This window comes from Stegastes partitus, unplaced genomic scaffold (assembly GCF_000690725.1).
Source record: "Stegastes partitus isolate 25-593 unplaced genomic scaffold, Stegastes_partitus-1.0.2 Scaffold161, whole genome shotgun sequence".
NCBI lineage: Eukaryota > Metazoa > Chordata > Actinopteri > Pomacentridae > Stegastes > Stegastes partitus.
The window spans coordinates 30,912-52,281 of NW_007577892.1; the positions used below are offsets into that span (position 1 = coordinate 30,912).

At 40.9% G+C, this 21,370-nt stretch overlaps 1 protein-coding gene across 3 annotated transcripts in view; it reads left to right on the forward strand.

Annotated features, from left to right (window-relative positions):
- enpp1 (ectonucleotide pyrophosphatase/phosphodiesterase 1) overlaps nt 1-21,370 on the forward strand; it is a 38,402-nt gene that overhangs the window by 12,297 nt on the left and 4,735 nt on the right. For all 3 annotated transcript variants that reach the window (XM_008279493.1, XM_008279494.1, XM_008279495.1), the window contains 14 exons: nt 998-1,107; nt 1,227-1,292; nt 1,388-1,460; nt 4,364-4,472; nt 5,609-5,740; nt 5,845-5,876; nt 6,014-6,141; nt 10,057-10,126; nt 11,745-11,832; nt 12,507-12,691; nt 15,724-15,763; nt 15,831-15,991; nt 18,034-18,169; nt 19,570-19,644. In XM_008279493.1, coding sequence (XP_008277715.1) covers nt 998-1,107; nt 1,227-1,292; nt 1,388-1,460; nt 4,364-4,472; nt 5,609-5,740; nt 5,845-5,876; nt 6,014-6,141; nt 10,057-10,126; nt 11,745-11,832; nt 12,507-12,691; nt 15,724-15,763; nt 15,831-15,991; nt 18,034-18,169; nt 19,570-19,644 — 1,405 coding nt within the window. The remainder of the gene's footprint in view (nt 1-997; nt 1,108-1,226; nt 1,293-1,387; nt 1,461-4,363; nt 4,473-5,608; nt 5,741-5,844; nt 5,877-6,013; nt 6,142-10,056; nt 10,127-11,744; nt 11,833-12,506; nt 12,692-15,723; nt 15,764-15,830; nt 15,992-18,033; nt 18,170-19,569; nt 19,645-21,370) is intronic.

Here is a 21,370-nt window from a genome sequence, read left to right on the forward strand (position 1 = left end):
ACATTTTTCTTGAGTAAGGCCACAAAATGACCAATCTGAGCAAATATTTTGTAACAATTCCTCTGAGCCTGACAGTATTGTTCACTTTATTGGAAACATTTTTACACACCCTGATTTTTTGAAAAACCACAATCAAGAGTCTTGTGTAAGAAGTGTGAATCATGTCCAGATCATGAAGTCATTTGTTTCCCGTGAAAGGCACAAGACAGTGAGCAGGTTTCATTGGTGAGAAGCTTCTTGATGTCTTTATGGATTCAGCTCATGCTAAATGACAGCTTGTGAGAGCTGTGATCTGTGCTTGTTTATATGCTTTGTGGTTTTCATTTAAATGGGAAGCCTCTCAAATCTCACTTCTCAATTGAGAGATGGATGACCCCAGTCGAGTGATGTATTTTTCAAGCGTAAATTCTTTCCTAAGGACTTTTAAACCAATATAACTAAGTGCATCTGCCAAAATATGTTTATAAACCTGCTGCATAGGTTAAGCAAATCTACCTGCAGATCAGTCTAATAGGTATTGATTTAGAATAAACAACATGTTAGATTGCAATCAGACTTGACTGGACTGTGAGGGATTACGCTTTTATCCTAATGGACTAAACACTGCTGCTATGATGTACTGAGATTAATGAGTTGGGTGCTAGCCTACTACAGCTCACCCTGTCTGAATTAGTCATGAATCTAGACAGTCACTTTGCTCTTGTCTCGTTTCTTCTCCTTTCCTGCCTTTCATATCATTTACTTTCTCCATATTTTGCCTCATTTTGTTTCTTTCCCTTTTATTTTCTTTGCAACTCTTTCATTTCTCTCTATTTCCTCTTCTTACCTTTCTTCTTCATTTGCCTCCTCTTATTTTCCTCTCATTTCTTTCCCTGGTGTCGTCTCGCCCTCTCTCGCCTTTCCTTTTCTTTTCTTCTCTCCATTTGCTTCCTCTCTACTCTTTTCCTATTCTTCTGCTCCCTCTCCTCACTTCTCTCTTTACTTCTTCTCTCCTCAGGTTTGGATCACTGCTATGCGTCAGAAAGTGAAAACTGCTACTTTCTTCTGGCCAGGCTCAGATGTAGCCATCAATGGCACCTTCCCGAATTTCTACATGAAATATGATAAGTAAGAGTGATGCCATTGTTTTACATACTTTCAAATTCATGCCTGTGAATTTGAGACTGTATGGCATAATGTGGTGGTGTATTGATGTCCTCATTATATGAAGCCTCTTTTGTACCAAGGACTATTCCATTTGAGAGCAGAGTGTCAACGCTATTTGAGTGGCTAAGTTTACCTCAAGGAGAAAGGTATCATGTGTTCTTCATTACCATCACAAAGATTATGTTATGAGGTTCTACTGAGAAACTCTGAACATCATGCCTAACTGTTTTTGTGATTTTAGAGCTGACTTTTATACTTTGTACCTGGAAGAACCTGACACATCAGGCCATCGTTACGGGCCAGGAAGTAACCAGGTCAGTTATTTATAAAACCTGCAGGAAAAAGCTGGGGGTTATTTAATTAAAAGAAGAATTTACTATGTAAAAAATAAGGTAGGTAATAAGAGGACGAGATAGAGTTTGCTATCATGGAGATGGTTCAGTTTACATGCTATTACCTGTAGTTGTGGAGCTGTGTTACATATGCCTGGGGCTACAACTAACAGTTGTTTTTTCTGTCAAGTTTTGCCCTGTCAGTCCTTTACTGGCCCTCTCCGTGTGCTTGTAATTTGGGGTGCACATGACAGTTATTTGCATGTGTGTTTGAGGACTATGCACCAATTAAGATAAAGTACTTATATACAAGTGTAAAATTAGCATCTTTATGGATATTATTGTTCGTTAGCACATGCCTAAGACAATCTCTACATAGATTTAAAAGCAGATGGCTAAATAAGAGCGTTTAATAATTGTGTAATTTATAATCTGAAAAGTACATATTCATTTCAATAATCAATGGAATGTTCAACTCTCAAAATAGCTGTCATAGGCAGAGATCACACTTTTTTTGACTTTGTACTGTATGATGCCAAATATAGACAAAGGCCATTTGTGCAAGTAGATAAATCTGCTCATTCTTATAGTCAGGCATGCAACATGTAACTGCTTCCAACCAGTTTGACTGTGATGAAAGTCCAACAGTGCAAAGTCAGAATCTGGCCTGTGTACAGTTCATAAAAAAAAAAGTTTAAATACACTTATATAGACCATGTGAATCATGGAAGTACATGCATGAGGTGTTTTTTGTGACAAGCATCAGTGTCTTTGCCACAACAAAACAGTGATGGTATTTGGTTATTTCTTAAATTTATTGTAGGTCTTTTAGAAATGTGATGAAATCTGCTGTGTCAATGTACAACTTGAATGATCAGTTTTGGTGATCTAAAAGGTTGTGCTAGCCCAATTTTCTTGGTGGCATGGCCTCTTACCTTCTTGTGAGTGATTATGTTTGACTACAGCTGCTGACTTCTCTGAGCCAGTTTAAATACAGGCCATTTGATACAACAATTTGTTACTCTGCAACAAACACAATAGTGGGAAAACCTGCAGAGCTAAGTGCAGATCTGAAAAAGTCACTAACTTGAACAAGTCAGGTAAGTAACTTGGTGCCATTTTAAAGATCTCCAAAATATAGAGTGCAGGGATAGGTGATCAGGATGGTCAAGAGTCTACCAAGAATGACCAAAAAGCAGGTCTGCAATGAATTAGAAGCTGCTGGAACACAGCTGTCCGTTTCCACAGTCAAGCATGTTTTACATTTCCATGGGCTGAGAAACTGCCATACAGGAAAGAAGCCCGTTCTCCATGAATTACACTTTAAAGCTTGGCAGTAGTTTGCTGCTGATCAAATGGACAAAGAAAAGCCTCCTGGAGCAAAGCTCTGTTGTCTGAAGAAACAAAAATTTAGCTATTTAGCCACAGTGGTCCCAGTGGAACTAGTGCTTTACACAAAGTAAATGGGCTAATGAAAAAGGAAGATTGGTTTGTCAGGAAAACTTAAAATCATCAGCTTGATGCTTGGGTCTTGAATGCCGTTACGTGTGCCAACAAGACAATGCTACCCAAACCACACATCAAAAATGATAAAGAAGGTTGCCTCTATAGCTCACCTAGTTGAGCAGGGAACCCATGAACAGGGGTTATAGTCCTTGACGCAGCGGTCATGGGTTCATCTCCCGCTCACGACCCTTTGCTGCAGGTCTCTCCCAATTCTTCTCCCCCCTTTCCTGTCTATCTCTACTACTCTAAATAAAGGCAAAGGCCCAAAAAATATATTGGCAAAAGTAAAGAAATTACTAAATAAGGCCAGAATTAAGATTTTAGTCTGACCTTCCCAAAGTCCTGACTTAAACCCCATCAAAAACCTGTAGACTGTGCTGAAGAAACAAGTCTGTGTCAGAAAGCTCAAAAATGCTGTTGGAAAAATTGTACCTACCAGTTCTGTCAAGAGGTCAAAGTAACCAGACGCTTGCCAGAAGCTTGTGGACAGCTAGCAAACGGCAGATAATTGAGGTTACAATGGCCAAAATTTTAACATTTCAAATGTAAATGTTGCCACATGTATATTTTTGACCCAGCAGATTTTTCAATGTTTCCAAAAAACCTGTAATGAAATAATGAGAACCAAAATGCATGATTGTAAAAGTGAGTAATGATGAAATTTCTACAGTTGCTCTATAAATATCCTGTTAAAATGTTCTCCAGGTCCAGTGGGATGTTTTCAAATATGTTTAAAAAATATAAATTAAAAAACAAAACTGGGGTACCTGGATAGCTCAGCGGGTAGGGCGGGCGACCCATGTACAGGGGCTATAATCCCCGATGCAGTGACCGCGGGTCGATTCCAGCCAGCGGCTTATTTGCTGCATGTCATTCCCCTACTCTCCTCCCCATGTTTCACTGTCAACTATCATTAAAGGTGGAAAAGCCCAAAAATAAAAGTCTTTTAAAACAAAACTAGATTTGACTTAGAAGAATCCTTTTAGGAAGGTTAAATAATAAATATTAAATATTTTAACACAGTGCTTCAGCTTTCAACAAGAATTGCAATAATTACACTTGACTTGGCTTTACACTGACTACTGTCAATGGCTTGTCTATAACCAGTATATATATGTATGTGTACATATATATATATGTATGTTCTTGGTTGAATCCAGTTCATCTTGCCTCCAATCAAAATGTTATGTCGAGCTGCATTTTGTAGTCAAAATTGTAGTCAGTGCTGACAAAGCTGTTTTATCTCATTATATTAGCAAAATATCTATTCTATGAAGCAAGCTGTAAATTAGGTGTTTGCATGGGTAAATTCAGTGTTTGTTAACTTTCTTTACAGCCATATGTTGCCTCAGTTAAAGTTTGAATTGCTGTGCCTTCAGGTGATTCAGGCCTTGGAAAATGTGGACAGGATTATGGGCATGCTGATGGATGGCCTGACAGTGAGAGACCTGCATCACTGTGTCAATATAATAATCATATCTGACCATGGTGAGATAACTACACAGTCCCCACACTGCTGGGACATAGTTTACAAATCATGACGGGGCAGATTTTTATTGAAATGAAAATAAAAATTTAGATGGTTACATTACATTTCTTTTCTTTTAAAACAAGAACCAATTCAAAACAGTTTACTGAAAACAGAATGAACACATTTTTGCCAGTTTGAAGGAACAAGTGTTGTTTGTACTTGTTTGTTCCCATTTTTTGTTATAAGCTGTACAATCATTTACCAAGACAGATGCATCTTAAAATGCAATTTTGAAATTAATTTCACATTAGGAAGGCACTTGGGCGCTTGTGTGCCAGTGGGGGAGACTTTCGAGGCTTAGTGACAGCTTCAAATATTTGACTTGATTGAGTTACTGCAAGGAACAATACGAACCAGTGCCAGAGACAAAATGAATTAGAAATGAGTCGAAGGCAATGGAGTTTACTAGAAAAAAATGTTCATAGTAGTACACAAGAGGATATTTTGTAAAGAAGTTTTTTTGGATATCTGGTGGCCATATGTTTAGTCTTGTAATTACATATATGAAAGTTAGGGTGGGCTGTATTTTTCCTATAATAACCTTTGAGCATATTGTCATTCAAGTGGTTTCAGAAGAAACTAGATTGCACTTTATCTTGGCTTCATAGTCAGCTTTAAGACAGTCAAGCCCCTAACTGGAGACTTCAGTCAATCACAGGGCTGTTCACCTAGATAAGAGAGTAAGAGCGAAAAAGTCCAAAATGGGCATCGGATGTGGTTGTACAGTAGAATGAACAGAGGACCTTAACTGCACAAGTGAATGGTGACTTTTAGCTTGACTATTTTTGTGTGTTTTAAGTTCATGCACATACCCATGTTTGTGCTGCATATGCCCCTCGGTGGGAGGGACATGTGCACTGCTGTACTGCAATTACTGTGCTAGTAATTATCCTGCTGCTACTCATAAAGGACAAGAACAAATGTGACGGATTCATCGGTATTCATGTCACACCCAAAACACTATTAACAAATAACATACTGTAAATTTAAGGGTACAAATCACTTCCATTATCGAGACTGAGACATTTTGTTTACAGACTTTCTCAAATGTCATTTTGTGTTGAAAGACAATTTGATGTTACTCTTTTAACAGGCATGGAGGAGGCTTCATGTGAAAGGGCAGTGTTTGTGTCAACTTACCAAGACCATTCTGCTGACTTTACTGTCATCCAAGGCCCAGCTGCTCGCATTAGACCAACTCAACTCCCAGAGGATTATTTTTCATGTGAATAACACTTGCCTTCTCTTTTTCCCAGTTTTGCAACATCATTCAGTGTCACTTTGTTTGAAATTGTCATTGCTGACCTTGTTCTGTGTTTCTGTCCTCAGTCAATTATGAGGGCCTTGTAAAGAACCTGTCGGTATGTGAAATATTCCAAATGTGACTCTTGTATTGATAAGAAGAATGAAAAATTATCTGCTTGCTTGGCTTCATGTCAAACAATCCCATTCTCCATCTGCTGTGTGTTAATTCTTATTGTCTGTGTCTGTTCTGAAGTGCAGGATCCCTGACCAGCCAATGAGGCCGTACCTCAAAGAAAACCTCCCAAAAAGGATGCACTTTGCTCGCAACATACGCATAGAGAGGGGTCACCTTTACATGAAGCCGGGCTGGCAAGCAGCACTGTAAGTCCACGCCTTTTAATTTTTCACTGTTCATCAAGCAATGCAGTGTTAAAAATGAACAAAAGAAGCTGAAAATAATAACGATTAAGCAGAAATGTCAGGTATTTACATTAAGCCTATTAAAGGCATAGTTTACAACAAAATTAAAACATCCAATCCTATTTAGGTATTTGGTCAGTTGAAAAATTTGAGTTTTAAATTGAATCTTGATTTTTAACTTTTAAGAGCAGTATGTATCATATAAGAAGAAGCCAAGCAAACTATCTAATGACCATGGCACACCAGCTGTAATTGTTACAGTATGCTACAGTGCGTGTAGACATCTTTTCAAACCTACACAGACAAGCCAGTTATGGGTAACTGTTGTGCACACCCACAAAATCTCCATAACATGTCAAGCAGACCTGCACATCACTGTGGGTCAGTCCACCTGCAGTTGGGATGCAAGTGGAATTTTGTTAAATACAGGAATGGACTGAATCTACCTCTGCTTAGTTGGCAGCTTTCCCTCTCTGTCCTTTGTCCTTTCTTGTGTGTGTGTGTGTGTGTGTGTGTGTGTGTGTGTGTGTGTGTGTGTGTGTGTGTGTGTGTGTTGCACAACAATTCGTTAATCAGCTGAATGAGGACTCCTGCAGGGGGGAGTGGCTCACCTGCTCTGGGCTTGGATCACTACTTGACATCAGACTGTTCAAGATCAACAGTTAGTCACATCAGGCTAAGTTACTCTGTCCTAGTTTTGTCATGTTCTTGTCAACCTGCTTCTCCTTCATCTAGTTATCCGTGTAGTCCCTGCCTGGACCTATTTCCCCTCGCTGGAGCAAGAACACACTCAGCCTGTCTGAACCCTGGTTCATTATAGACCACTGTCCACTGATCTGCAACCTGGCACCTCTACCTAAGAATCACTTCAAGCCATGTTTCACTCCTCCTCCATCCGCAACTCCTCTGACCACTCTCCCTAGTCCACCTGCCAGCTCAGTAGTTTAGTTTCTGTTGTATGCAGGCTTTGTTCCAAGTAGTGTTGACCTTCGTAAGATATCTTTTCTAGTTGTTTATTACCTGATCACCATTTAGTGTTTAAACTTGCATTGTGTGTTATTTACCATTGTGCTTTTGTGCATTCTGCTAGATAGTTATTCTGAGTTTCTGTGTAGCATTGCGCAGTTCCACGCATTCTGTGCCAGTGCTTTGCATATTCAGTTCCTGTGTAGTGTTGCTTTTCCTGTCTAGTTTCAGTTTTCCTCTCCTTCAGCCATGGCTCCAGTTCAGCTTGCTCTGCCCCCACATTCCAATCTGCCTGTAGTCAGCCCTGGTTTTGTTCCTGCACCTTTGTGAAAATAGCCGTTTGTGCCTGTCCCTGAAGATACGATGGAGATTTAGGTTCCTGTCAGGCATTTCTAACCCAGGTTTCCTTAGTTTTTGATATGCACCTCTTTCCTCTGCTTACTCTTCTGACTGAGCCTGTGTAGTGTGTCTGTTTAGCCTGGTTTAGGGTACAGCTAGAGAACGGGGCGCTGTAGCTTGGGAGAGTCAGTCAGAGGTTTGCAGTTCCTGCAAAGCCTTTACTGATGAGATTAAGGTAGCTGAGTTCGCCTGGTGATGTTTCTCCTCTCCATCATCTTACCCTGAACCTGAGCCCATGCAGCTAGGCCATGCCCAATTAACCCCCCAAGAAAAGAATCTCAGCAGAATCACCAACTCCTGTCTCTACTGTTGGAAACAGGGCCACTACGTCGTCACCTGTTCCACTCGGCCAGCTAAAGGACTGGCTCATCACAACTGGGGGATACAGGCCTAGCAGCTGTCTATACAATCTGTCAAAATCAGAAAACGCTGTGATGGAGGCTACAGCAAGGGTGCTGTTTCTCTGACTGCCCTAACCCCCACCTCCAAAACCTTCCTTTAGACCCCGAAAGCCACTCAGGCCTTTGTAGAACTCAAGTTCCGTTTCACCTGTGCCCCAATCCTTGTCCAGCCAGATCCTGACCCATAGTTCATTGTGGAAGTGGAAGCTTCATTTACCAGGGAAGTAGCTGTCTTGTCTCAACACTGTCCTACTGACAATAAACTCCATCCCTGTGCCTTCTTCTCCCAGAGACTATCTACTGTAGTACAAAACTACGACATTGGGAACCAGGAGTTATTGGCTGTTAAACTGGCCCTGGAGGAGTGGAGTGACTGGCTGGAGTGGTCAGATTAGCAGATTATCAAATGGACTCATCACAAAAACCTTAAGTACATTGAGACAGCTCAGTTCTCGCCAGGCCTTCTTTGCTCTGTTCTTTGGGCGATTAGATTAGATATAACTTTATTGATCCCTTTGGATTTAGGTTTACCCTCACCTATTGATCTGCTTCCTGCAACATCAAACCCAATGCCCTGTCTAGATAGTTCCAGACTCGTCTGGGGAACCTAAGTAGATTCTGCCTAAGACCTGCTTTGTTTTCTCACTCACCTGGGAAATTCAGTCCATGTTATGCCAGGCCCACTCCCTTCAACCTGACCTAGGTAATGGTCCTCCTAACTCCCCGTTTGTGCCTGACTCTGTCCTTTTACAGGTCCCCCAGTGGGCTCATTCCTTTCAGCTAACATGTCACCCTGGAACCTCCCGTACTCTGCATGTTCTCTGTCAATGATTCTGGTGGCCTACTATGGATAAGGACATTTGAGAATTCATGGCTGCCTGCTTAGTCTGTGCCTACAACAAGAGGTCCAACTGACCCAGTTCCGGCCTACTACAACCTTTACCCATCCCCAAATAGAAATTGCATTGACAGTTTCCAACTTAGTTGCCACTGGAGATGTTTTAGAAGGGTGTGCGAGCAAAGCACGATTTGTTTGGCTGCCAAACAAAGAGCTAAAAAATGCCCCTTTGCACTTATTTAGCTGACACTGTAAACTGTGAAATAAAGGTTAAAAAATAACCACTGACGCTGGTCATGCGGGTTTTGAAATGTAGGGAAGTGACACACTTGGATTATGCTGCATTAGCTGGTTTATATGATGTAACCATGTTTCAACATAGGTGGTTAATATTAGGTTCAATAATTACCCAATTAAGGAATTTAACATAAAGGAGTGAGCCACTCTCTCTCAGGTTGTTGATTTACCCCTTAAACACTCATCTCTGTGTATCAAAGTTCCACACTTAAAAGATTTTTTCCATGGAAAACAAAACTGAATTAAATAGTCAGCTGTAACTACACTGTTGCTTCATCTGCAGTGTGCAAATCTATGAAGTCCCTGCCTTTTTGGTGCTGGGGGTGCACACCAGCTAGCCTATGACTCTGTAAACTACTCTACACTATACAATGGCACGTTCTAGTTTTGGAGTAATCCAAACAAATGTGTTTAATCTGTAAACAGATTCAGAAGAAGAAGAATATATGGAAAGTTCCACCATGCAAGTTGACCAGATTGGTTTTTTAGATTTGCTGCGTATTAACATTAGGGTCAGTGTCATCAATGCACTGCAGTTTCAATGTTGAAATGCCTGCTGACTGCATATTTTCCTCATGTTGTTTGTCCTAGCATATAAAAACATCATATGGTAACAAGGTACCAAACTTTATTTTTACCAGAGCTTTACCAGGTCTTTGATAGAAGGACAAACTAAAAATCAGTTGCCTGAGACTATTCATAATACCTTTAACTTGGTGAAAGACTGAAATGTCCTAATGTAGCACTTGCCTTCCCTGTAATCATGGCAAATCATTTCAGGCTGGGGAGTTAAATCACTCAGCTTGACAGACACAGTAAGCAGAATGTTACCCTGTAATATGCTTCAGTGGTTATTGGGATGAACTGTTCCTTCAAATGACATGAAAACACATGAGCGATGTTTTAGTGACCTCCAAGTTTCTTGTTTTCCTGTATTCTTTCTTAAGATGAAATCTTCTTATTTTATCTCCTCAGTGACCGTAAGGAAATCAAGTATTGCTCTGGTGGATTCCACGGCTCAGATAACGTCTTCACCAACATGCAGGTCAGAGGAAGGATGGATGTGTGTGCTTGTTAGCGATGATACACTTTTATCACAATATTTTTGTTTACATATTTTACAGAAAATTGTTCTAAATTACAATGACACTGAAAAAATAGTTTAGATCTACAGTGTCTGCTGTCAGTAGCTCTTTTGACTTCAGACTGTTAAAACATTAGGAAAATGTCTTTGCAAACATGATCTACTGATATCAGTATCATATTTTAATTGACATGTTGACTATGCCATTGTAGTTTCACTGTTAAAGTTCAGGTTGCATAGTTGTCATGGTTTGAACTAGCAGGTCTTGCTGATGTTTGTATCAAAACTACCCCCTGTCATTTGCTAATTAGCTGAACTATCTGTTGTCAAATTTATAAGGAGGCAAAAATCCATCAAGGCACTTTGCATGGCCGCTTGGCTGAAACACCCACAAAGCTAAAGAGACTTCAAGTGTTATTTTGTTTGTTTGTTTGTTTGTTTGATAACGTGTAACACCGCTTTTGACAACAGATTCAATGAAGTGATTTCTAACTTTTCTGACAGCTGAACCCTAAAAAGAATATTGAAAAGTACACGACTTTCATGAAACAACACAGATTAGGTTTTTTTTTCTGATCCTACTAATCTTACTGTTAGGATGGTTTGATACCCATGTTGGTAAGCAGTGACGTACGCTACACTTGTGAGGATTTGTTATTTGTTATTTGAGGTAGAAACAGATAAAACATTTGAAAAAAAGTTTACATTTAGCTTGGAGTAGGAAAAAGTACAGCCAAAACACAAACAAAATATTTTTTTAGGATTTCTTATGCAAGATTATATACATCAAGGCCGTAGTGTTAATACTTTCTGGATGCTTTAGAATTTTAGTACATTGTCTTATCACTACATTTAGGGATTTCTTTTGTACAGTTTACTCTTTTTGGTTTTATTTGCACACATTAAATAGCAAATATAAAGTTGACAGAACAAGCAGAAGTAGAAGCAAATACGAAAAAAAATGAAACAATCTAAAGTAATACGACAATACTCAGCAGCTCTAAAACTGTGCTGAAGTTCAGGAGGTACACCTGTGTGAAGTTTCTACCTACTGACTCTCCTATTTGGACAAAGTTTATTTCAATTGAAAATGTGTTTGTCTGCCACTGTTAGTTATCACAGTATGTCTGTGTATGTTTCTGGGCGTGGTTTACGCTGGTATGTGGCTTGGTATAATTAGCTTACAAGACTAAAAACTTCTCTAAAGAAAACAGTCAGTCTCAAAAAACGTCAACTTTTTCTACAAGTGACTGTCAGCCCCCCTACACACACCTAAGAAAAGGAGGAATGTGCGCTTAATATAGACTGTTTACAGACCTAGAAATATCTCTGAATGCCACCCTATCGTCTTTCCTAGAATTGGCACCTGGTGAAAAGCATTTTACTGCTTTAATTAATTTTAAATATTTACACATGGATGGCCCAAGTATTTAACATATTGTTTAGAGAACGTGTTTTAGTGAAGGTTTCCTGTTAGGCAACACTGTTTGGATACTGTGGTTCAATGTTTACTCTCTTTTGTATTTGAAAAGTCTTCAAACAAGTGAATAAAAGTCAGTGTGTCATTTCTTTTTTCCAGGCAATTTTCATAGGTTATGGTCCAGGATTCAAAGAAAACACTGTTGTGCCCCCATTTGAAAACATTGAAATATATAACCTCATGTGTGGTAAGTAACTTTGTTGTTGAAGGGCGCGGGGCGGGGCAGGTCTGGGAACCCAGGTGCAGACACACCTGACAGCAAGGAGGAGAGCGGGAGAGAGCGGGAGAGAGCGGGAGAGAGTGCGAGAGAGCGAGAGAGAGAGAGAGAGAGAGAGCGAGAGAGAGAGAGAGAGAGAGAGAGAAGGGAGAAGAGAGGGTGAAAAAGAGGGAGACAGGCAAGCGCTGGGCCTGAGGCTGGGGGGTCACGATAAGCATATTTCAGAAAATAAAGAAAAACTAAACCTTTCATGTGATTATTGGTTATTTTCAATGCTTTGAAATCAAAATATAATTAAACCTCAATGTTGTCTAAATTCAAAGAATGACTGACTTAAAAGAATGAATTTAAAATTGTGATATTGTGCTGATTGAACTTTACCACCCTTTGTTCACCACCAAATCATGTCCACAAGATAAACACTATTTACACAGTACAATTATTAAATCTGTCACTCTGCTACTCTATGCTTACTTCCCTGAAAAAGACTGTTGGTAGAATTTATGAAACAAAGGTTGTTAAAAAATGTAGACTTTCTTTTAATTTTAGATCTACTATTAAGCTCTGTTGTGTATAATGACAGTGATATAAATTTACTGTCCTTTGTTATATCTGAGATGTCATCATGTCTGTTTTTCCACTAGATCTCCTTGGTATTCGCCCTGCTCCAAACAATGGGACCCACGGCAGTCTAAACCATCTCCTCAAAAATCCCGTTCACCTGCCAGTTAACCCAGCCCAGCTCTCCCATGACTCCCTGTGTGAGGCCACTGGCCCTGTCCCCACGGACAACCTGCAGTGCACCTGTAAATCCCAAACCCCGGCAATGGTATGTGCTAACCAGATTTGTTTTGGCCTTCTGGATGGCAATCTCAGTCCACTGCTTTAGTCACAAAGGAAATTTCAGTCAGTCTTGATTGTTATGAAATTTTGGACGTACATTTAGGGAATGTTTGCTAATACTTTGGATTTTTTTTTAAAAATTTGTCTAACCATTTAAGATTAAAGATTCAGGATTTTTTATTTGTCATTTACTATAATACTCTTTTAGATGGACAAATATTTGTACACACATGCCTCCTGGACTTTCCTTTACTGCCAATTGACAACTGTTGGATGGATTATCATGAAAATTGACCCTTAACCTTAAATTGAATGCCATCATCTGGTCAAAATTCTAATAAAATAGAATAGAAAAGATATTTATTTTCATTGTTAAACAACATTTAAAAGCCTGTGGGAAGAAACAGATTTTTAGTCTGTTAGGGTTTGATTTAATTGCCCGATGTCTCTTTCCGGAGCATCATCATCGGCAATCACTCGATGCGAGTATGGTTGTCCTCCTGTCGGTGGGTCTGATCACTTGTGGGTCAGCAAGTGGTGGTTGAGACGGAACCTCGATCCACAGACTTTCTTTGAGTGGTGGCATATGTAGATTGTTGTCCTGGTGGTCGTGGTTTGGGTTTGGGGAGCTGTTTTGGTGGTGGAGCTCTCCTTCTTCTGCTGCCTTTTTGCTTCTGCGGCACAGTGGAGGTCCTTTTCTAGATAGTCGGATATCAAAATTGATCAAAATTCTGATTCCAGCACAGCGAACGAAAAGTCGGCTATTCAGGTCCAGCCCTACTTTCAAGCACAGTGTTGTGAAATTGTTGCACCCTGTTCATGTCTCCCAGGCTGTTGATGTTGAATTTAGGGTGGGTTTGCTTCCTTTGTGTCCTCGTTTTCTGCTGTAGCTGAATGTTCATTGTGGAGCGGATTCACACGGGCGATTGCTGGACAGATCCAGCAATCGCCCATGTGGGTCATGACCCCGGTGATGTTAACATCCTCAACATCACTGGCCCTGACAATCATGTAATCAATGACTTGCCAGCGCTTTGGTTGGGAGGTTGTGAACCTGTTTCTTTGGTGGAAGAGGGTGTTTGTTATGACCAGCTCATGTTCAGCACACTTTGACAGTAGGAGGACTCCACTGGCATTCCCAACACCCTCTTTGCCTAAAGTGCCGTTGCAGAGCTTGTGATCCTTGCCCACCCTGGCATTGAAATTCCTGATGAGGATGATCTTATCTTCCTTTGGGATGTTTGATAGGATCTGGTCCAGAGTTGCGTAGAAGGCCGCCTTGTCTTCATCCTTTGAGTCCAAGGTTGGTGCATAGGCACTCACAGCAGTGGCCATCTGAGAGCCTCAGGTGTAGAGTCATGAGGGGTTTATTGATGCAGATTCTTGATGGCGAATCCCACTCTGTGGATTCTGGCTTCATCAGCTGCTTTTCCCTTCCAGAAAAAGGTATATCCACCTTTCTCCTCCGTCAGTTGCCCCTCCTCAGTCAGGCAGGTTTCAGACAGGGCAGCAATGTCGATGTTAAGCCTTTTCAGCTCCCTGGAAATTATTGCAGATCTTCTTGCGGGATGATCACTGGAGGCATGGAGGCTCCAATATATAGTGATTTTTGTTTTCGACCACTATAAAGTGAACTCACTGGATGTGGTATTCCAGTCATGTTTAAGAAGCAAAAATCTTTAATATCCCCGAGGCAGGCTATTTTAGAGCACTTTTCTAGCTCCTTCTCCCATATGGGGTGAGCAGAGTGGGTCCTTAATAGGACTGCTCAGACGTGGGTGATAGTGCTGACATGGTCTCTCTGCCTCAGTCGGAGAGCAAAGTGACTGAATCAGATGCCCACCGCCTATGTGCCAGTGCATGGCTAAGAGCTCCCATACTTCACTGTCCTGCTCCTGTTACCATTTCCTGATTGCCAAAGGACTTGAGGGGGGGTTTTGGGGGGTATGGGGAGATCGTTCAGGAGAACGCCTGTGCATGGAATCATTTAGAGTGGGGAGACTGGTGCACAGGCAGCCACCACACTGTACTTGGCAGAGAGAAGGCCAAAATCCAATGGCATGGAAAAACAAGACGATTAGTGACCTCTCTTTGCTGCCCTTTGTGGAGCCCCTCCGCTGCCATTTTCTGCCCACTCTGCCGTTGTAGGACTTCTTCGGATCGCTCTTCATCTGGAACCTCCCCTTCGACTTTACCGCCATGGGTGACCCTACCAGGAGCTTAAGCTCCAGACGATATCGCTCTCAGGTTCATTGGAGCATGCAACGTTCTTGACCACGCAAGGTGGTGATTCAGGAGACAAAAATATGATCCTGACCACACGCTCCGCTGCACCATCCTCTGCAGGTCCTTGCTGTCCTCTGCTGTGCACTTGCTGAATCACACTGTGCAACAGTCAGCCACGAGCCTTTCTGTGGCCAAGCAATAGAAGTTGATCAGCAAGGGTTGAGGGAGGTGAGCCTGTTTTAATTTCCTGAGGAAGTGCAGTCTCTGTTGGGCCTTTCCCATGTGATGGGTGATGTTTGTGGTCCAGGTGAGGTCAGCAGGGATGTGGACTCCCAGAAGCTTAAAGTGCTCCCCCCGCTCAACCATGTATACAGAGGGCAGAGTGGTCGGTTCAATTTGACCTCCTGAAATCATTCTGTTTCTACGTGTGTTGATTTTGTCATTGTAAGCATGCTAGCATGCTAACATTAGCATTTTGCACAAAGCAAGTCTATGCCCAAGGTCGAGCCTCAGAGAAACAATAGCGTGGCTGTAGACTTGTAGGGTTGCTACATTTTTTTTGTGTTACATTTAATGTTTCTTTCAGTGTGTTGAGTTTGACAGTTGGCCAGGTTTTAATGAAGAAGTGTAGTCGTACTACTGTCACACTGAGGACAACGTAAAAATTTAAAAGTTACTGGACACCAGTGCAATAACACAGGAACTTTACAGGCTTCATGCACAATGAAGGTTAGTCATAATTTAACATAGTTAACCGAATTATATTAACACAATGCCTGAATTTCTTTTCAGGAAATGGATATGAATGGAAATCTCACGACACCTAATTCAGGTCAGTATAATTTTATTGTCTTTGCATTCATTGTGGTTTTTGTGTGACAATATACACTTTCCTTTAGATGCTAAGGCCAGCTTACGTCGCCTCCACCATCCATTCGGCACCCCACGAGTTGTCCAGTCAGATGCAAGCTTCTGTCTGCTGCACCACTCTGACTACCTCAATGGATACAGCAAAGACCGGCTTATGCCCCTCTGGGTGTCGTATACTATCAAGCCTCTGGTGAGTCTGCTGGTTTGAGCTGTCTTTTATCTCTAAACACAGCCTGTTGAGTTGCCTTGTCCCTGCTATATTTCTTCTGTGGTTATGGTTTGGCAGCAGATTGTAAGAGATTGTTTAGTATCTGAATCCTTTTTCTAAGCAGCTGTTACTCATCGTCTCTGCTCATGTTTTCCTAAAACAGTTCTTGTCTTTTTCACAATGTGGTTGAGCTGTAGTGTAAATTATGACCTCAGGCAGAGTGTAGCATTCCTCGGAGAGTTTACACTGTTGTACCGAACTGCCTGAATGATAGAGCAAGTGAGGATGTGGATTTGTTTCCATTCAAGCTTTGTCTAAATATTATTTGTGGGTTTTTTTTACTTGAAATAATCATGGCATTGATTGATTGTTTGTGACTGTGACATGGCAAAACATCCAACAATCCCACTCATATACCCATAGAAAACTTCACAACATTGAAAGTTTCACAACATATCAAAAACAAATTTCTCTATATAAAGCTAGCTTCATCTAGTTTGCCTACTACAAAGTCAGTGAAAAACATGAGGCCATGTTGCCAAGCTGGCCTGCATTTCTACAATTTTTTAAAACATATTTTCCAAAAGGTTTCCTGGAATGAAATATATATTCAGTAGTTATGGGCAAAAAAGGAACGTTATTGAAATAAAATCTCCATATAAATTCAATTAAATAGTCATTCACAGTTCAGTTATTTTGGAGTCCAATTCATGATTTCATGTTCAGACTAACCTGTTGAACTAACTTAAAAAAAAATAAGACTATAGCTACACTGCCATCTGTTTGAAAACAAAAAGAAATGTTTTAGAATATTTAAGAAATAATCTCTGTGAATACTAACACACCTGAAAACATACATCACATATTGATTCGCCTACATTAGGCATGTGGAGTAAGCTGGAGCAGGTTTTTAGTTGTATAAAATACTATAGAGGAAGAACAGCAATGGTGAAAAGTCAGATCAGATTCACTATGCATATTAAATTAACAGTTAAGACTGATGTCTCTGTTTTCTCCTGGATATAGGTCAAATAATAGAGATGTGTGGATCGTTAAAGACACAGTGACTGAGGAAACTCAATCAGGAGTTTTCAAGCTGAAACATGATCAGTAGTCTTTCCAAAAAGTCTCTGTTTTAGGTTCCTGAAATGCAGCTATCGTGTGGATTCTAGGTGAAAACATAGGAGAGGTTATGCGTTTCAAAATGAAAACGCATTGGTTTGGATGCAGCTTGAATGCAGTTAGTCAGTCAGCATTTCTTTCATCATCATCAAGAATAAAGGGTTTCTTTGCGGTTTACTATCCATGTTCTAAGACCTATCACCATCCACAAGACAGAGCTGCTATTAGAAACAGAATCGGTTGTGATTTCTCAATGAAGTCACATCACTTTGCTTGCATAACAAAACATTACAGCTCACAGTTCCGACTCAGACAGTGCAGAAACCAAACTATGAGCTATTGTAACTTAAGAATTTGTAGAACTCATGTGAAATGTTTTTTCTAAAATATATTCAAGCTATAGCATTAAATGTGCTTAATAAACAACTATATTCTTTTCTTCTTTAAAAACAAATCCCATCATATCTAGACACATGTAGAACATACTGTTGAGAAACAGTTTGTTTCAAGGCTGTAATTTTACCACTGTTGTTACAGCAGGATTTTAAATGAGTTTTTATTTTCTTCTAAAACAAAGCTCAAGCATTTCATTTTCACTTTTTTCCCTATTTAAAGAAATAATCGCTGAAATTATACAAACATTTAATTTAATTGGTACAAAATTACATAGCTCATACTGTTACCAAGAATGTAATTGCAAAATATCTGCCATTTTTCATCTGTGACAGGGTAATAGGAAGTTACAATTATTTTTAGAGCGCTCAGAAAACAGAAACAATGCCCTTGCTGACCCATGTACACAGACGAAGCAAAACCAAGCCAAGTGATCTTACACAACAATCAGAGGGCTGGCCAGGACTCCCACTCCACACTATCTACCGCTGACTGATTCTTTCTCTCAGACCAGAATGCAACGCCTAAGCCCAGAGTTGGAGGTGTGTGTTCGTGCTGACATACGCATCCCACCAGCCGCCAGCCAGCTGTGTATGCGTTACAGAGATGACCCCACTCTGTCCTATGGCCTTCTGCATCCCCCCAGTGAGTGTGTGTGTGTTTGTGACTTTATTTGTCTGTGTGGTGCAGGAGGTCACAGCTCTCTGTCCCCAGCCAGGTGCTGAATTCAAGTTGACAAGTTTTGGAGCCTTTCTCATGTAAAAATGCACCCATGCTTTAGGGCTGCAAGAGAGAAGAATGCCCCATACCCCCAACTGAGGAAAACACACCTCTCCCACCTCTATTATTAACATATGATGACATATATATGTTAATATCTATGTTCAGCCTTCAGTACTATTGTACCCACCAAACATTATGCTGTGCTGTCCAGTCTGGGTCTGAGCACCTCCCTGTGTGACTGGATTGTGGATTTCGTGTCCACGAGAATCGAGGTGGTCCTGGTGGGCGATACATTTCCAGCCCCTGCCTCCTGAACACTGGAGCCCCCAGGGGTGTGTCCTCAGCCCTCTGCTCTTCTCCCTTTACACACGACTGTGTGGCTACGAACGGCTCTAACATTATTGTGAAATTTGCAGATGACATCGTCTTGGTTAGATGCATCAGTAACAATGATGAGCAGACATACACAGAGGAGGTTTATAGTCTGTCACAGTGGTGTCAGACTAACAACCAGCTGCTGAACGTTAGTACAACCAAGGAGCTGATTGTGGACTTTAGGATAAGCCAGCAAAGGAATTACACTCCACTGAGGAAATAATGGATGTCTTGTGGAGAGGGTGTGCAGCTTCAAGTACCTGGGAGTACACATTTCTGAGGATCTGTCATTGACCAAACATATTGACAGTCAGGTGAAGAAGACGAGGCAGCATCTCCATCATCTTGAACAGCCGAAGACATTGAGAGTCTCTCTGAAGGTCCTGAAGACTTCTTACACCATAGTGTTGGAGAGTGCACTGACTGGGAACATCACCAGTGGTACGGGAACAGCATGGCGGTGTTGCTGTCGTGGACAGTGCCACTGAGGTCGGTGGAACATACTGCTGGCACAGCACTCTCCGCCCTTTTAGACGTCTATATGAGGAGGAGGGTGGTCAGGGCAAACAGGATGATTTAAGACCCACACCACCCCAGCAACAGACTGTTTGTGTGGCTAGGCTCTAGGCCAACACCAGCGCGACATTAAGGCGAACACAGAGAGACTCAGAAAGTTTTTTTTCTTTGCTTCTCAGTCTGAATCATAGCACTTCATCTGTCAGCTGTAGCACATTGGATCATGAAATATGTCAATAACTTATAGTTGCACACAAACATGCCCCCACATGTTTAAAATTGCAACACATACACACACACACACACACAACTGTACTCTTGCATAATGTACACTGCACTTTAACTTGACAATCTCTACCTCCTTCTTATTTATGACGTTGTGACTATTTTTTCTTTTTGTTGTTGTTTTCTCACCTCTTATTTTCCTATAGATCTGAATGCCAGTGGTCCAGAGACAGACTCTCTAATTACCAGCAACATGGCACCAATGTTCCCTGCATTTAAAGGTGAGCCAGTTTTGCTCGTATTTATTCATTTCTGTTTTTTCAGCTGCACCGAAATCTAAAAAAGGGAACTGCATCAATTCACAAGTTTAAAAAATCTATCCTGGAGTTGTCAAAAGGATTAATTTGCTGACTGACCTAGAGCTTCTAAGCTGAACAATTCATTCAACTAGTGAACTGAAGAGATTGCTGGATCTTGGATAAGCATGATGGCAGTTAAATGGTTATACCCAGTTTCCAGACAGCAGACATTGTGGTTTGCCATTTCTTGTGAGACATTTTTATTGTCCAATTTTATAGTTTTGAATGCTGAACTCCTGTAACAAACTATACTTTGCCCCACTTGTATTATATATATATATATATACTATCTTTGTTCCATCCATCGTGGAGTGGTTTAGCATTTTGAGGTGTACTTACTCACTTTCTTGCAGAGTGTTAGATGACAAGATTGATACCACTTTAATGTCTGTATATCTCATATATATATATATATATATATATATATGGAAAATCCAAATATCTAACTGCAGTGATTATATGTACTACTCTAAAGTTAAGCTGCTTTAGTAAAGTACAATTAAGGGGTTTAGTTTGAGAAATTTTTCCAGTATTTATCCTTCTGCCTACCCACCTCAGACACTGCAATGCACTTCACAATAAGATTCAGTTTTAAGGCTGTTTAGTTTGTAATCTGACTGAGCTGACTGACCACACTGTGCTCTGAATAAACAAGTGGATGGGACAATAAATGAAATCATACATTGTGTTTTTACTGATCTAGGTTGTTCGGAAATTGGTTTGGAATGAATGTTGGTTCATTTTCATTGTGTGTCACTTACACATTTTGATCTATTGCTTGTTACTGGCATAAATAGTATCAAAACTGATTTGAAACCTGCACTTACAAGCATAGGCAAGATTTGATGATTTCACATTATGGTTTACACAACTTATACCTGTTGAGACAGCACTGAGACCAGTGGCGGCTGGTTAATACAGGGTGCACGGGCTCAGCCCCACTACTAAGACCAGATAAAAAGTAGTTCTCAATCGCAAAATTACATTTGAATTAATTATAACCAAATAACAATAAAATTAATAAAAACATTAATATTCTTTTGCTATATTAACAATATTTCTATTATTAACAGATTTAAAATGAGTCTTTACTGCATGTTTACTAATTGTACACTTCCTGGATGCGGGACGCCAGCCACATGAGTGTGTATGTAACTAAAAAAAAAAACCTTTCGTGATCATGTGACCTTCGCCCGGGCTCTGATTGGCAGTTGCAGATTTTCTGACTTTTTCGGACCCGTCCACTTTTGCTGTAAACCAATTAATTTTGTCTTTATTTGCTTTTGACTTCTGTGGTTGGATATCAAAACTGTCCTTTGCCGTTCTTACGACTATGCTTTCTGACACTGTCACACGGCCTTTCCCCTCCTCTGAGAAGGATCTGACTGCAGCCGCAGCCAAGGCACAGCCGCTACAAACCACGCCCCTGGGTCATGGTGTGTAAGGGGCCGGGGGGCGTGTTGTGTAGGGGGCGTGGTTTACTGCGGCTTAGGGGACAGCACCAGCTGCAGTCAGGTATTATTGGGCGGGGCATGGTGTGTAAGGGGCCTGGGGGCGTGGTGTGTAGTGGGCGTGGTTTACTGCGGCTTCGGGGACAGCACCGGCTGCAGTCAGGTATTATTGGGCGGGGCATGGTGTGTAAGGGGCC